Source organism: Zonotrichia albicollis, chromosome 20 (genome assembly GCF_047830755.1).
Source record: "Zonotrichia albicollis isolate bZonAlb1 chromosome 20, bZonAlb1.hap1, whole genome shotgun sequence".
NCBI classification, from domain to species: domain Eukaryota; kingdom Metazoa; phylum Chordata; class Aves; order Passeriformes; family Passerellidae; genus Zonotrichia; species Zonotrichia albicollis.
This window is the reverse complement of record NC_133838.1, coordinates 9,357,707-9,374,657: the sequence shown is the minus strand read 5'-3', so window position 1 is coordinate 9,374,657 and position 16,951 is coordinate 9,357,707. Positions and strand designations below refer to the sequence as shown.

At 56.3% G+C, this 16,951-nt stretch overlaps 1 protein-coding gene and 1 long non-coding RNA gene across 7 annotated transcripts; one reads left to right on the top strand and one right to left on the bottom strand.

Moving 5' to 3' along the window:
* Positions 1-778: 778 nt before the first annotated feature.
* Positions 779-4,767, bottom strand: LOC102061166 (UPF0500 protein C1orf216). Its single transcript, XM_074555559.1, has 2 exons — positions 4,593-4,767; positions 779-3,202 (listed from the first exon to the last, which is right to left on the bottom strand). Exon 2 carries the CDS (start codon positions 3,184-3,186, stop codon positions 2,386-2,388), a length of 801 nt encoding a protein of 266 aa, XP_074411660.1. The 5' UTR covers positions 3,187-3,202; positions 4,593-4,767; the 3' UTR covers positions 779-2,385.
* A 582-nt stretch (positions 4,768-5,349) lies between these two features.
* Positions 5,350-11,788, top strand: LOC102061292 (uncharacterized). Of its 6 annotated transcripts, XR_012583371.1 has the most exons (5): positions 5,350-5,839; positions 7,847-8,011; positions 8,773-8,885; positions 9,312-9,359; positions 10,062-11,788. It is a non-coding gene; the product is annotated as an uncharacterized LOC102061292 (long non-coding RNA). The 6 variants fall into 6 exon arrangements; XR_012583367.1 differs by having other exon boundaries at positions 9,312-11,786; XR_012583369.1 differs by lacking the exon at positions 9,312-9,359 and having other exon boundaries at positions 10,062-11,783.
* The last annotated feature ends 5,163 nt before the right edge of the window (positions 11,789-16,951 follow it).

Genomic DNA, 16,951 nt, shown 5'->3' with positions numbered 1-16,951 from the left:
CAGACCGCACCCCGGCTGCCCCATGGAACACAGGGGAGGAGCAGCACACACCGGGGTTTATACAAAACCTCTAAAAATTGAGCAGGGGGTGAATCCTGCACTCACACCGCACCCCCGCTGCCTCACAAGAGAGAGGAGCAGCACACACCAAGGTTTATAAAAAAACTCTAAAAATTGAGCAGGTGGGGAATCCTGCACTCAGACAGCACCCCAGCTGCCCCACAAAAGAGGGAAGGAGCAACACACACCAGGGTTTAAAAAAAGCCTGTAAAAATTGAGCAGGGGGTGAATCCTGCACTCACACCGCACCCCGGCTATCCCATGGAACAGAGAGGAGGAGCAGCACACACCGAGGTTAAAAAAACATGGAAAAATTGAGCAGGTGGGGAATCCTGCACTCAGACCACAACCCGGCTGCCTCACAAGACAGGAGGAGCAGCACACACCGGGGTTAAAAAAACCTCTAAAAATTGAGCAGGTGGGGAAATCCTGCACTCAAACCGCACCCCGGCTGCCCCAAAAGTGAGAGGAGCAACACACATCGGGGTTTAAAAAAACCTCTAAAAAAGAGCCTGGATGAACTGCCAGTGCTGGCCCAGCAGGGCAGCATGCCCAGGGTGCAGGGATGGGAGGAAGGTGCCAACACCTGTGCCCTCCACCTGCCAGTCACCCAAGCTCCACCTGTGTATGCTCCAGCCCCTACAGTGAGCACAGGGTGGCTGCTCCCAGCCCTGCAGCCTTGGGAAGGGAAAGGAAGGAACAAATCCAGCTGGGGCTTGGCTCCTTGAGCTCCAAGGCTTTTATTTTTTTATTTATATACAACATGCCCACAATCACAGGTCTGGGATACAACAGAGGCAGCAGGAGCTGGACACGAGCGAGCAGAAGGGAGGTGAGGGCAGCAGGCGCCTTGCAGGAAGCTGCCAGAATCCTCCAGTGCTGGCACGGGTTTGCTTTGAGCTGAGTGCACCCCTTGCCACCAAAATGTCCTTTTTGGGAGAGGATTTTTGTGGATCTCCTGACTTCACCCACTGGCAGCAGCCCAAAGGGGAGCAGAGCCCGTGCCCCATGTGGGGCAGGAGGAGGCTGGTGCTGCCCGTGGGGCACTGCTGAGCTTGCCCACGGTGGTTTATCACAGTCCAGGAGCATCTGGTGGGTGGTGGGTGCCAGGATCTGACCAGGCTCTGCTGCTCCCTGTGCTCCTGGGCTCCGATGGCAGGCAGCAGTTTGGCTGGGAGGAATCTCTGGAATCCTCATCACCCTCCTTTGCAGATGAGAAATGGAACCAGTGCCCAGCTTTGATGGCAGCCAGGGCAGGAGGGGGAGTGCAGACCCCTCTGGCTGAGCCCTCTCTGCTGCTCCTCCTCAGCAGCACTCAAGTGGAATGTGTGTCCTATGGATGCACAGCAAAGCACAGCAAACACACACAGCAGCTCCTTTTCCATCTCTAGGTAAGACAATTGTTCTTTGGGTTCTGTGTACAGCTCTCACTGGATAAAATGCAGATTCAAAAAAAAAACCAAAATTCTTTTTGCACCCAAATGATAAATTGATATAAACACCAACACCACAAGTTCATGAGCAGCTTTGGGATCATGCACTGAGTGAGAGCACTGCCCACAGCAGACAGACACGCACGCACACATAGACTTAAATTAACTTTTCACTAATACTGACATTAAAAACAAACATTGTGTTGGATCATTTGACTTAAATTTACTTTCCAGCATTCCGAGGTCATTTTTCAGAATGATTATCTTTTTTCTCTTTTACAGCCCAGGACACCTCACTCTCACCAACAAGCAATGCTTACCAGGGGCTGGGCTGTGGCTGCAGGGATGCAGGTGGGATGTGGGGATGCAGCACTGGAAGTGCTTTCCCAGGGAGGTTTGGAAGCCTCAATTCCTGGGGAGGTTTAGAAGCCTCACTGCCCTGGGGCCCCAGCACAGCCATCCCAGCACTGCTGTGGCTAAGCCAGGCTCAGCAATGAACTAGATTCAGTTTAAAGATGAGCCTGGTCACCTCAAGCTCAGCAAACCCCAAGGTCCTGAGGTCGACCCAGCCCAGTGCCACAGCATGGCCATCCCAGCACTGCTGTGGCTTAGCCAGGCTCAACAATGGACTAGACTCAGTTTAAAGATGAGCCTGGTCACCTCCAGCTCAGCAAACCCCACATCCCAGTGCCACCCCAGACCTGGATGCAGGACAGAACAAATTCCAGTGCAGAGGATGATGGAGATGAACTCTTCATCTCGGGGACTCTTGGTTGCGTTGGAGAGAGATGGGAAGGGCAGGGTGGGCACCCAGGCACGGGATGGAGATGCCACCAGCCAACACCACAGCACCCAGAGGGTGAGGGCTGGGCTGGGCTGCTTTGGTGGCACCTCAGGGCCCAGGGGCAGCCGCAGCAGCGACGCAGGCTGGGCCCTGCTGCATGCAGCGGATGAGCTCCTTGCGGTTATCCAGGATGGTGTCAAAACTCTCCTGCAGCCGGTTCTGCTGGTCCACAAGCCTCTGCTGCAGGCCGTGGATCCAGCGCAGCAGGGCCAGGCGCCGGTACATCACCAGCTGGATGTGGTGCTTCTCCTTCTCCTGCTCCTTGAAGCGCTCCTTGTCCTGCAGGTGCTGCACGGCCTCCGCCAGCGCCGGGAACAGCGTGCCCAGCTCGGGCTCAGCCTCAGGGGGGCTCTCAGCTGGGGGGGCACAGGCAGGAGGGTCCCAGGCGGTGCTGCAGGTGCTGTCGGGGCTGTCGATGCTGAGCGAGCTGCTGGCATAGCCGTTATCCTCTGCGGGGGAGCTCGGGGCTTTCTCACAGCCCTCCTGGGCAGCGCTCTGTCCCCCTGCCCCGCTGACCTCGGCTCCCTCGGGGGGGCTGCGCTCCCCCTGCTCGGGCTGCGTGTCACCCGGGCCCGGGGCGCTGTCCCTGAGCCGGCCCTGCACCATCTGTCTCTGCATTAATAACAGCAGATTATCCGACGGATTTGTGGTGTTTTCGCTCCGGCTGGAGCGCTCCTCCGGCGGGGACCCCGGCGCTGGCCGGCTCCAGTTCTCGTTGCTGTCACACACCTCTCCCACGAAGTTGGAGTTGGAGTCCGGCCCATGTCCCGCCCCTGGGAGGGCCGTGCCCAGCGCTGGGCGCCCCCGGCCCTGCCGGAATGGGGAGTTTGCTGGGCACACAGCAAACATCTCACCGGTGTCCTGCCTGCAAGAGAGACACGGAGCCGTGACACGCCTGTGGGCACCTGGGCTGTGAGCTCAGGGCAGCTACAGTGGGGGAAAACACACTCATTGCTCTATTTACCTATTTAATGGCACTGCACCTACCATGGGATCAGTGTTCCTGGGTGTTGCACTGCTGCTGTCAGCATGGCCCCATATATCATGGAATCGTTGAATGGATTGGGTTGGAAGAGATGTTAAAGCTCATTTAGTTCTCACCCCTTGCCATAGGCAGGTGTGCCACCCATCCAAGGGCATGTCCCCACCTGAAGCAGAAGCTCAAGGAGCCACCTCCCATCCCATCTCCCTTCCCTGAGAGCTCCAGTGCCAGCCCCTGTTCCTGCAGCATCCCTTGGGCGATGCCACAGGGCATCACGGGGCTCAGGCACGCAGCTGAACAGCATTTGGGCCGTGCCTGATGCAATTAATCCCATGCTGGTAAAGGTGTGCTTGGAAGGAGATGCTTTCCCAACAGCAATAAATGTCCTTCAGCAGCTGAGACTGCCTGGGCTCCTCTGCACAACCTCTACCACCAGCCCTGCATCAGGCCTGTGCCCAAACCGGTGACACCCATGACCTTCCCTCTCTGCAGGACTGGGAACAGACTGGCCCAGAAAAGGGAAGGTTGGAGTGTTTCTTGCCCTTCCCCTACAGGGAATCCTCACAGGAACTGCAGCAAGGAACCCATCAGATGTCCTGGTCTGACCCCGGCCAGCAGTGGGGCACCAGGAGGGGGGCAGGAGCCTGTGCCTAGCCCAAAGGCCTGGAACCCCGGGACCCCCACCCCGCAGTGATGTCTGCTCGGGCAGGGCTGGGTGACACCCCCATAAAACCGCTGCACCCCCATAAAACCGCTGCACCCCATAACGCTGCACCCCATAGAGCCGCACCCCATAGAACTGCACCCCATAGAGCTGCACCCCCATAAAACCACTGCACCCCATACAGCTGCACCCCATAGGAGCTGCACCCCATAGAGCCGCACCCCATAGAGCTGCACCCCACAGAGCTGAACTCCATAGGAGCTGCACCCCATAGGAGCCGCACCCCATAGCAGCTGCACCCCATAGCAGCTGCACCCCATAGCGCTGCACCCCATAGAGCTGCACCCCATAGCACTGCACCCCATAGCACTGCACCCCATAGCGCTGCACCCCATAGAGCTGCCCCCCATAGCGGCGCACCCCACAGCAGCGGGGCCGGGCTGCGCTGCCGGGGGATGCGCGGGCGGAGGGGCCGAGCCCGGGAGCATCCCTGCCCTGCAGAGCCCCCCGCAGCCTCCGGGACCCCGGCCCCGCTGCAGGGTCCCGCTGTCCCCGCAGAGCCCCCGCAGAGCCCCCCGAACCCTCCCCCGGCCGGCCCCCAGCACTCACCGGCCCGGTCCGGCCCTGCTCCAGCCCCGGTCCCGATCCCGGTCCCGGCCCCGGCCCCGGCTCCGTGCGCCGCCGCCGCCGCCGCGGGTGGGAGCGGGAGCGGAAGCGGCCCCGCGTGGGGTGGTGACACGGCCGCACTTCCGACAGCGCCCGCGGGGATGGGGGGGATCGGGATGTTGGGGGGGAAACAGGGATGGTGGGGGGGACAGGGATGCTGGGGGAGGATAGGGATGCTGGAGGTGATAGGGATGCTGGGGGGGAGACAGGGATGCTGGGAGGTGATAGGGATGCTTAGGGGAAACAGGGATGCTGGAGGGGATGGGGATGATGGGGGGTGATGGGGGGGACAGGGATGTTGGGGAAACAGGGGGAGGAAATAATGGGGGAGGAAAAGGGATGCTGGGAGGGGACAGAGATTCTGGGGGAGACAGAGATGCTGAGGGAGAACAGGGATGCTGGGGGAAACAGAGAGGCTGGGGGGCAAAAGGGATGTTGGGGGAAACAGGGATGTTGGGGGGACAGGGATGCTGAGGGGGAACAGGGATGTTGGGGGGGGATAGGGTTGCTGGAGATAGAGATGTTGGGGGAAACAGGGATGCTGAAGGGGGAGAGGGATGCTGGGGGGAGCGGGGATGCTGAGGGGGGACAGGGATGCTGAGGGGGGACAGGGATGCTGGGGGGAGCGGGGATGCTGAGGGGGGACAGGGATGCTGAGGGGGGACAGGGATGCTGGGGGGAGCGGGGATGCTGAGGGGGGACAGGGATGCTGAGGGGGGACGGGGATGCTGGAGGGACAGGGATGCTGGGTGGATGCTGGCGGGAGCTCCCTGACACGGGCAGGATGGATGGATTGGGACACTCTGGCTCCTTCCCAGCGGCCCGTGGGTCCCGTGAGGCTCAGCAGGTCCCCGCGGCGATGGGCACGGAGCTGAGCGCTCAGTGGGCTCTTTATTCCCTGTCTCGCCCGGAGCCGGGGTGTCGGCGCTGGGAAAGGAAAAGGCTCAGGAACATCAAACGGTTCCCACGGACCGGCGCGGGGGTCACATGAAGCACCGGGAACGTCTCGGGAGATAAAGGGGCTTTGTGGGGCTGGGAGCCGCGGTGGGGACAGCCCCACACTGCCCAGTGACCCCAGAGCTGCCCCGGGCGGGAGTGGCCCCATCTCACCCGATGTGGCCTTGCCTGGCATCCTGTGCGAGCTCTGGCATGGACACGGTGTGACGGTCGGTGTTCACAGAGGTTTTCAGGTGAGGGAAGAGATGAGAATGTTGACTCTGTGTTCAGAAAGCTTGATTTATTATTTTATGATATGCATTAAAACTAAACTAAAAAGAATAGAAGGAATAGTTTCATCTGAGAAGGCTGGCTAAGCTAAGAATAGAAAGGAATGAATAATAAAGGTTTGTGTCTGGGACAGAGAGTTCAAGCTAACTGGGCTGGGATTGACCATTAATTATAAACATCTAAGAGGGGCCAATCACAGATGCACCTGTTGCATTCCACAGCAGCACATAACCATTCTTTACATTTGTTTTTGAGGCCTCTCAGCTTCTCAGAAGAAAAAATCCTAAAGAAGCATTTTAATGAAAATATGTCTGCGACAACGTGGCATGAGCAGAGCACCCTCCACAGCCCAAACCCCCTCCACAGCCCAACCCCAGGCTGGGCTTGGCACCTCTCACCAAGGGGGAGGAAGAGGGATGGAGATGCTTTCAGGATGGACAAAAATCCTTTTGAAAGCTCTGAATTGCTGGAGGTGGGATGTAGGGAGCAGATGTTCCCCCATGACGTGGTGAGGGTTTGGAGCAGTGGAATATGTGAGTGATAAATAAGTTGGTTTAATTTCTCATCTGCCTGGCAGGCCCCTTGAGAGCCTCTCCTGCTCCTGGCTGCTCCAAGGGCTTTGACAATTGCATGGAGGAGCAATCAGAGGGGAGGACCAAGAGCTGTAACTGGGACACGGCAAGAATCCTTGGGCTGCAGCTCGAGGGGAAGGCTGGGATTAAAGGAACAAACCCTTCCTGTCACACAGGAAAGGCAGGAGCTGACTCAGGCACCTGGGAATGGGCAGGACAGAAAGAGGAGTTTGGGTTCAGCTCAGCCTTTGCCATCAGCCAAGCCTTTGCTTTGTGCTGCTCTGGGCTTCACTCTCATCATGGTCTGAGCTCAAACTGAGTGAAATTTTCACCACTGAGAGCACAGAGTGAATTTTGATCCATTGAGGGATCCATTTTGATCCATGCAGGGACCTTCTCCCCCAGTTTACCAAGAGGCACATCCCAAACAGGCCTTTTCCATCTCTGGTTTAGATTTCAGCAGCACAGAAAACCATGAGTGCCACTGGGGTTTGGCTCCAGGGCAGAGCAGGGTTTCTCCTCTCTCAGCTCTGCTTGTCCCCAGCCCAGGAATCCCCACAGGCCAGGAGGTGCCAGTGTGCTGGAGCCTGCTGCAAACCCCCAAACCCGGCCCTGTCTCCACTGCTTTGGGGGGTTTGGGGTTCCTCCCCAACCATGGTGGCAGCCAGGGAGATTCTGGGTTCAAAGAGGGATCCGGAAACAGTGATTTCAGGGGTCTGTCTCTCTGGGATTTTGTACTGGTTCAGCCCAGCTCCTGGGATTCCTGTGTCTGGTGGAGACCAGCGGGATTTGCTGCTTCCTGTGACAACAGCTCAATTCCTCTGCAAGCCAGTGTCCCCCAGGCCCAGCTGTCCCTCTCTGCCAGATCTCTGTGGGGACACTGTGGGGACCCCCAGAGCAGGGAACCCCAGCTGGGGACAGCACAGAGGGGACATGGTGACTCAGGGAGGGCTGGGCTGGTCCTTTCAGGGGCAGTGGGAAAGGGAATGTTTGGAAGTGGAGAGGGCTTAGTGATGGACTTCAGAGTCATCTTCCCCTCCCCTTCCCTCACTTTGTTCCAGAAATAAATTAGAAGCTCTCCCTCCAGGAAATTAAAAATAATTTAAGAAGGCTGAGCACAGGACTTGATTCACTGGGGTTTTGGAGCTGGGGATCCTGGGCTTGGAAGGGAGAAGGGTGCTGGGGTGACCCATGGGAGCTTCTCCAGAGGACACTGGCACCAACTACTCCCTGGGGTTTGGAATAGGGTGGCCTCTGTGACCAGCAGAGACCTGGGATGTGCCAGAGATGGCAGCCTGGCTCTGGCCATGCTGGAATTCATCCTGCAATGCCAGGGCCCAGCTCCCACTGCCTGTGCTCATCCTGCTGTCTGCTTCTCATCTGCTGTGTGTCCTGCAGGGTGCCACGGGCTTTGAACCAAACTGGTCCCAGAAGGAGCCCTGGCACTTGGCCCTGTGCCCACATGGCATCAGAGAGGTCCTGACCCCTCTGCTGGGTAGGAGGCAGCAGAGTTTGGAGCCACCTGGTGCAAAATGAGGATGCACAGCCTTGCTCCTGCTCGAGGTGAGTGCTGGTGCTGCTGCTCCTCAAGTTCTCCCACCCTGTCCCTGAGAGCATTTTCCAAATGCTCGTGGAGTTCTGGCAGCCCTGGGGCTGTGACCATTCCCATTGGGGTTGTCACCATTCCCTGGGAAGCCTGTTCAGTGCTCCAGCACCTTCTGCAGATAGAACTCCTTCCTGATACCCACCTAAACCTCCCAGTGGTGCTCAGATGGGGTCACAATGGCATCTTCAGCCCAGGTCACAGCTCACCCAGGAGCCACATCCCACTCGTGGGCTCATCTTGGTGTCCCAGTGCTGAGATGGGCAGCTTGTCCTGAAAGAGTTAAGGGTGAAACATTGCAAATATGAAAAAAAAAAAAAAAAAACAAAAAAAAAAATTACGAAAGAAAAAAGTGCCCTGAACCACATGCGACCTAACCTCCCCAGCGGCTCATCTGAGTTTAATAATGGAGGAGGGAAATCTCCCAAAAAGCTCTCAGAGAAATTAAAGTAAACAGAGTGCTGACCTCCAGCCCGCAGTGCCCCGGCGCTGACTCGCTGGCCACAGCCTTCCCTGGCATCCCCTGTAATTGTAAACACATTCAGTAAATACAGGGGAGGGACTGAGGGGTCCTGGGGAAGCAGCTCTCCCCACAAACAGCTGAAACTGGGTCTGAGCTTTGGGCCAGAGCCATGGGTGACGTCTCTGGGCAGTGTGGCCGTGGATGTGAGGGGCTTCACAAGGAATGGGGGCTGTGAGGATTGAGGTCCAACACTTCCAGTGGGAACTGGAACCACTGGGACCACCACAGTGCAGAGCTGGGGCTGGAAAACTTCGTGTTGGGAGCAGGTCCTGCAGATGGAGAGAGGAAGAGGAGGAGGATGCTATGAACAGGTTTGTCCTCTTGGCCTCACAAAATTTAAAAACAACACTGTTATTTTCATAGACCCTGGTCATTTTTTTAGGCTGAGGAAAAGAAAAGCAACCCCAGGCTGTATGAGAGGGGCCAGAAAAGCTGTTGGTCTGGAGGGAGGAAGCATCAGTGCCAGCTCAGCCCCATCCCTGGCCTGGCTCCTTCCTCATCCTCATCCCCAGCCCTCTCCTGCTTTCACGTGCAGCATCCCATGGTCTGCATTTCCCTCAGGATTTTCTGGGATAAACACCAGCTGGGGAAGGGGAGAGAGGGCTGGATGCAGGTGATCCCATCCCCTTGTGCACAGCCCCAGCCCCTGCCCAGTCCTGCTGCCTGATGTCTACCTGTAACTCCTGAAATCCTTTTCAATCAGAATCCAAATGTGCTGTATTTGGGGAAAATTCCAGGGATCTGCAGCCAGGTTGGATTTCAGAGGAGCTGGGAATCCCACGGAGGTCAGAGCCTGCTCACTGCAGCAGCTCCCAGCCCCAAAATCAGCCTTTGGGTGGCACCGGGAGGAAGAGGAAAGGGCTGCAGGGTTTGGGAGCCCAGCAGAGGTGTGACCCTCCCAAAAGTGATGGAAATATTGGTACAGGCAGCTCTGTCACCCATTAGGGGCAGAGACCCCCTTGCCAAAGCACTCATTCTGAGGAGGAAGCCTCCTTACTCTTTACTTTCCTAAAACCCCCCAAAAAATGGATTTCTCTTGGCCGGGGGAGCCGGGCAGTGCCAGGGAAGCGGAGCTGACGTTTCCTCTGCTGAGCCACAAAAAGGGAATTTTGCTGCCGACTCCACCCCTTTCATCCATCTGACCAGGACCCAAAAATCACCATTTCCTCTTGGCCTGTGAATCACTAATAAACTCCAGACAGAAAGGGCTGATTAGGAAATTGTTTGGGAAATGGAAAGGAAGGGGGAGGGACGTGCAGCCGGTGCCTCTGGGTGGTTTTGCCCCTTGGTGTCACCTCCCAGAGCCACGGGCAGGTCCCCACTTTGGGGTCCCCAAATCTGCTCCAGCCCACATGGGGCTGCAGGCAGAGCTCCCCAGTGGATGGATTTATTTATATGCAAGGATTTGGGGGTGAAAATCTCAGTGTACATTGATTTATTTATTTTTTTATTTGACCACCATCTCTTGGCTGTTCCAAACACTCCAGGCATCCTCACCAGAGTGTCCCTCAAGGGCTGGTGTCACTGATTGGGAAGGGGATGTGTGACACGTGCTGCAGCCCCAGCACTGTCCCCTCCCTCCCTGCCGGCCCCAGCACCCCCCAAGTGCTGCACACTCGCTCTGACACAGAAGGGATCCACATTTGGACTTCATAACGCAGAAAAAACGTCAGGATTTTGAAATTTCAGCCTTGGACCCAAATCTGATGCATTCCAGAAATGCTTTAATTTATCCCTTTGTCACAACATTCAATAAAAGGTTTCATTTCAGCTGCGCCGCTTTGATTAATAACTGTAACAGATTCTAACCTGAAGGAATCCTCTGATATTGTGTCCATGGAAATTAAATGTTTGATTGCACATAGTCAGGATTTTCTGGTGTGGAAACAGCTCCACTGGAGAACTTTGAACAAGCTCTGCTCAAGAAACACTTTGAGTTATTTTTCCTTCACCTATAACAAGTCCAAACATCTGTTAAAAATTCAATCAGAGCACAACTGGCTATAAAAAAAATTAAAATTCGGGGTGTAAAATGAAATGACTGTCCAGGTTGAAGCCAGGTGGGGTGGCTGGATGTGGGCTCACTCAACCTGGCTGCAAGGAGCAGGGACCATGGAGAGATCCCACAGCACATCCCCTCCTGCCCTGGCATCATCCAGGTGCCACTGTGCTTGTCCCTGTGTCCCTGTGACCCCCATGCCACCAGCACCTGCCACAGCATCGTGGGCATGGTGGTGACTGAGGCAGCAGGAGCCTCTTGGCATCCCCACAACAGAAAAATGGAGCAGAAGGTGCCTTTTGGGCTGACGAGGATGTTTCCCATATGCTTGAAATAAACTGGAAATACTGGGATTTCCACTGTCTGGGTACATTTTCCTTTCTCTTTCTTTCACTTCCATGGCATGGCAAGGGGCTCACATCTCCTTAAGGTGTGGGAGAAGGCAGATGGATGGGAAGGAAGAGGGAAAACCAAAATCCCATAAGAATTTGGGAACAGGAGCTCTTTTCCATGGGGCTCATGGCTGGCAACCACTGCTATCAGTGGCTGTGCCACAGGTGTCCCTGTGCCAGATGGGCAGCAGTGGCACATTTTTGAGGTCAGAAAGCAGAGTTTTCAGCAATTAGAGCAGCATGCCAAGATAAACCCTCGCTTCCTGGCGGATCCTTTCCCATCAGCCATCGTCCCTGCGAGACAGACCCTGGCCAGGGGAGCAGCCCAGCAAATTTTCTCTGCATGGGTGAAATTCCCTCCGCTACCGAGGTTATTATCTCCCCACAGGAACCAACAATATCCTTTCATTTAGGCACTAATTCGAACAATGTGCGCCGGCCAGGGGAGGAAGGGCGCTCGCTGCTCCAGAGCCTTTGAAAAATCCAGGCAGGAGCCAAAGCAGAGGGAAAACAAAACCCTGGGATGATGTGAATGGCTCGGCAAGGCAGGGCCAGGACCAGAGCAGTGCTGGAAATGTGGTGCTGCCAGGGCAGGGCATGGCACAGGGGCACTCAGGGCAGCTTTGTGCCCGCTCCTGTGCAGGGAATGTCATTCTCCAGGCTGTGCTGGAGCCAGGAACATCCACAGGGGTTTGCCCACTGGCAAAGTCACCTTCTTTACTTAACCAGTGTGTTCAGCCTCACAATTCCAATCCCCATTGGCAGTAAAAGAATTTTAAACTTCTTGTATCACAAAGCCTCCCAGAGGGCACCAGGAAAAGCTGAAGTAACTGAGAACTGTGGAAACATCCTGATTTCTGTTTTTCAGGAGCAAACACAGCAGGGGAAGGGAGCCCCCACCAAGAGGAGCTGTTCCACCACCACTCCAGCACCCAGGGGCTGGTGCCCATGTCCCATGGGCTGTGCCCACCTTACTCACTGTGATTTGTGATGGAACCGGCGTGGTTTGGAATTGCTCCTCAGCGGGGAGCTCTGCTGGAATGTGTCTGGCAGAAGCATCCCCATCCTCATTCTCATCCTCATACCCACTCGCATCCTATTCTCATCTCCATCATCTCCGTCTCCATCTCCAGCCTCTTTCCTGACCTCATCCCCACCTCCATCCCTATCCAAGTTCCTGCTGGGATGCACCCTCCCGTTCCCACTGGCTGTCCCACTGCCAATCCCTCCTGGGCACACCTCACAGGGGTTTCCAGGGGAATAAGGGAGGATTCTCCCATGTTTACTCCTCAGGTGCTGCTGTTATGAATATTTTCTCCCGTGTGGGGAGAGCAGGCACACTCCCTGACAGGGATATCAGTTGGAACATCATCTAATTGATTACATCGAAATTGCTGCTGGTGGAAAGGGAAGCCCTTGCCTTGCTCTGGGTGAGTTAATTTTGCTTTTGCCATTCTTGGCTGTGCTCAATTAATCTTGTTAAAGTGATAAAATTTTAGCTCACACTTCACCCATGGGGTGCCAGGGAAGGTCCTGGAGCCAGGAAGATTGGTTAATCATGTAGAATCATGGAATGTCCTGAATTGGAAAGGATCCACAAGGATCGTGGAGTCCAACTCCTTGTCATGAACAGGACACCCCAACAATCCCACCCTGTGCCTGGGGGTGCTGTCCAAAGCTCCTGGAGCTCTGGCATTCCCTGGGGAGCCTGGGCAGTGCCAGCACCCTCTGGGGGAAGAACCTTTCCCTGATCCCATTCTCCCACTGATGACGGGATGAGCCCACCCAGGTGCTTTCAGGCCACCAGCTCAGCCAGCTCCCAGCTTCCCCAGGAGCCACCATCCCCCGGGTTCGTGCCAGCCCTGTGTGCTGAGTGGGACCGGGGGCACTGTCCCTGCTGAGGCACCGGGAACACCGGGACGCGGGATTGCGGGATGGGGATGCGGGATTGCGGGATGCTGCTGCGGGACCCGGGACTGTCCCTGCCAAGGCACCGGGTTCACCGGGATGCAGGATGCTGCTGCGGGAGCCGGGATGTTGCTGCAGGACCCGGGGCACCGTCCCTGCCCGACGGCCCCGGTCCCCGATGCTGCTGCGGGAGCCGGGGCTGCTCCCGCCCGGGGCACCGGCGTCACCGGGATGCAGGATGCTCCTGCGGGAACCGGGATGCTGCTGTGGCACCCGGGGTTGTCCCTGCCAAGGCACCAGGATGCGGGATGATGCTGTGGGATGCGGGATGGTGCTGCTGGACCCGGGATGCTGCTGCGGGAGCCGGGGCTAACCCTGCCCGAGACACCGGGATGCGGGATTGCGGGATGGTGCTGGGGGACCGGGGGCACTGTCCTTGCTAAGGCGCCGGGGCCAGAGGGATGCGGGATGCGGGATGCGGGACACTGTCCCTGCCCGGAGGCACCGGGGCCATCAGGATGCGGGATGATGCTGCGGGAACCGGGGTTGTCCCTGCCAAGGCACCGGGATGCGGGATGCGGGATGGTGCTGCGGGATGCTGCTAGGGGATGCGGGATGCTGCTGCGGGACCCAGGGCATTGTCCCTGTCCGGAGGCACCGGGGCCACCAGGATGCGGGATGGTGCTGCGGGAGCCGGGGTTGTCCCTGCCAAGGCACCAGGATGCGGGATGATGCTGCCGGACCCGGGATGCTGCTGCGGGAGCCCGGGCTGTCCCCGCTCCGCCAAGAGACAAAGAGCGGCGGCCCCGGCAGCTGGCGAGGGGGGACGTAATCCCACAAAAGTCCTGCTCCGGGGGGCTCAGCGGGAGAGGTTCGGGACACGCCGCCGAGCCCCCGCCGCCAGTGCCCCGCTATTGACTGCCTAAACAGTTCTTTGGTGATTACAATGTAAATATAGCTTTTCATGGAGTAAAGGCCTTTTATGGGATCCACACACACTTAACCACTTAACCCCGGCGACAAAAAGAGCAGTGAATGAGCTGTTTAGAGGCTGCTCGTGCAGAAAAGCGGGGTCTGAATAGGATTTGGGGATGTCTGTGTATCAATTGCTATGCTCCGGGGGCCCTCAATGGGGCTTCGGCGTTCGAGCATGTGCCAAAGGGCTCCGTGGGTACGGATAGGGTGTCAAAAAATAAAAAAAAAGGGGAAAAAAAAGGAGGAGGAAAAAAAAAAAAAAAAAGGAGAAGAAAAAAAAAAAAAGAAAAAAAGCAGCTGCTTCTCTTTAATAAAACAATGATTTATTCATAGCAACTTGGGGGACGGGCAGGGGGACACAAGGACGTGCCAAATTGATGCTCATCCTGCTCCACGCTCCCCAGAGGCCGAGGGGATGAGCCTGCCTAGGGAGCAGGAGGGTTGGAAAATCCGGGAGCAGCCCTTGGGGACCCAGAGCAGCCCTTGGGGACCCAGAGCTGCCCCTGGGGACCCCAGAGCAGCCCAGGTGGCAGCGCCAGGTCCCCCTGCAGCCCTAACCAGGTGACAAGGGCATCCCTGAGTCTCCATTTCCCCACCCCAGGCACTTTTGGGGAGGATATGAGGGAGGTTGGGGACATCTCTTTGCTCTTCCAGTTCCACAAAGGCACCTTTGCAGTTGGTGCCATGCCCAGGTGCAGCAGTGGGGCCATGCAGGAGCTGACATGAGGCTCAGCCTGGCATCCCCCATGCCCAGGATTGAGCATTTTGGGCTGGGAGAAGGAAACAGTGCCCAGAGCAAAAGTCAAGGATGCAGATACCCCTGAACAGCCACTTCTGTGTGGGTTCTGTGCCCACCTTGTCGGGCCACAAACGGGATCATACCAAAAACCCTCAGAGGCTGATGAGGCCCAGGCTGAGTCTGGCCCTATTTTTAGGCCTGTGCAGATGGAGGGATGAAAGCAGAGCAGGGGGGCAGGGCAGGAATGGGAATGAAAGACAAACAAACGCCAAGCAGATGTTGGGAGCAGGGCTCTTCCCCTCGCAGGATGTGCACGTGGCTCCGGCAGCACCCTCAGCCAGCCCTGAGCCACAGCAGAGGGCAATGTCCCCTCCTGGCTGTCCCCTCCTGGCTGTCCCCAGCACTGGGGATCACACTGCTCCCCCAGGGCAGTGGGACACCATCAACCATGCCCTCCATAGTGGTCCTGGCAAAATTTGTGTGAGGATTTCTCAGGTTTTGGTTGTTAATTGCTGCCCCGAGATGTGCAGGATGTCTCTGTTTCGGGCGTGGCTGGAAAATGAGTCTGGACTCTTCACTTTTCGGTCTCGAGGTTGTTTATTAATTCTTATCTGTAAAATTTTCTTTCTCCCCAGCTGAGATCTGCTCAGCAAGGTGTCCAGGGGTCTTTGCCAGCCACACTGATGCCATCTAATCCTCCCTTCCTTTTCCCTCTGCAGGGCAGGGAATGGACGGAGCACCATGGGCTGGGCTGGGGCTCAACACTCAAACCTCAGGAGATGTTCCCATACCTGGGGGCTCACTCATCCCAGCTCTGGAGATCACAGACCTTCACAAAGCTGCAGGTGGAGCCAAGGACACCAGAACCAGCCCAGTGCTGCCTGTGAGCTCATCCTGGATTTGCACCACCAGCATCACCCTCACTCACACAAAATGGCGACCACAAGGAGGGGTAATTGCCTGTTGATTTAATTATCTTCTCACAGCAGTGGCTGGATGGGCTGGCATTGCCTTTGGTTGGAGTATCTGAGCTGGCACTGGTGGAGCTGAGATGTGAATCCTGCAGGGAATGCAGCTGTGGTCACCATGGATGGGGTGGAATGGGATGGAGTTGGGATAAGGGATGGAATTGGGGATGGAATGGGAGTATTGAATGCCAAAACCTCTCTGTGGGGCCTTCACTGAGCGAGGCTCATTGAGGCACCTTGAGGCACCCAAAACTGCCAACCAGGGGGCTCAGGGTGTCCCACTGAGCCACAGCAATGTCCCTTCCCAGCACAGAGCCAGCCTGGAGCTGGGGCTGGGAAAAGCCAACCCAAGTGGCAGCTCCTGAATGTCACATTCCCAGGCAAAATCAGGCCCCTCTGCCCCATCCAGGCTCACTGAGGAGCAGGAGGAAGGAAGGAAAAGCCACTTTTTTCTATAATTAGTTGTTATTTGGGAAGGGTTGAGGGTTTCCCTCAGGCTTCATGTAAAGCAGCAATGTGGAAATGCCACCTCTGGATGCTGAGGTGACATTAGAGCCATGAATTATTCTTCCTGCACAGAAAGGAGTGGCAGCTGGAAATGGGGCAGGGCAGGAAGATGCTGCAGGGCTGGCCTGTGTCCCCTCCAGCTGGCACCTCAGGGCAGGACCTGGGCTGGCACAGCAAGCCATGCCAGCATGGAGTGGCACCTCTGGGCTCTGTGCAGCATCCCCATGGCAAAGATGAGGGCTGGGACACCACAGGTGGCTCTGGGGTGTGAGGACACATGTGAATGTGCCCTCAGCCCATGGCCACGTGCACCAACACCATCAAATATTGAAAATCAATGGGCCACTGCAAGGGAAGCAGCACAGAGTGTGTTGCATGAAAACAGCCCTGAGGAGCAGGGAGAAATATTAGCTAAAAATAAAATTAATCTCTTGCAAAGCTGTAAGATTTGCTGATCTCCCTCCTCCCCCCACACACACCCTGCAATCTTTTATGTCGTTTTCTTTAATTACAGCTGGTTTAGATCTCTGCTGCCTGGAGAAGCAGAGCTGGAGTCAGCCCTAAATTGGGCTTCTGGATGATACAAGAGAAAATAACAACCCCCAAGGACTGCACATCTGTCTGCACTGGAATTAATATTAATGACTGATAGTTAATAGAGAATGGAACTTGTGCTTTACAGGTCACCCACTAGACCCTGCAGGTGTCACAGAGCTGATTTCTGTGCCTTGAGCTGGTCTGGACTCTGCACAGCCTGGAGCACCCCTGGCTGCCAGGGTGCCCAAGCCATTAGTAACAGAGAACTCTTGCTTTTATTATGGTTTTTTATTTTATTTCTATATTTCTGTATTGCTTTTTATTTTCTATTTTATTTCTGTATTTCTTTTAT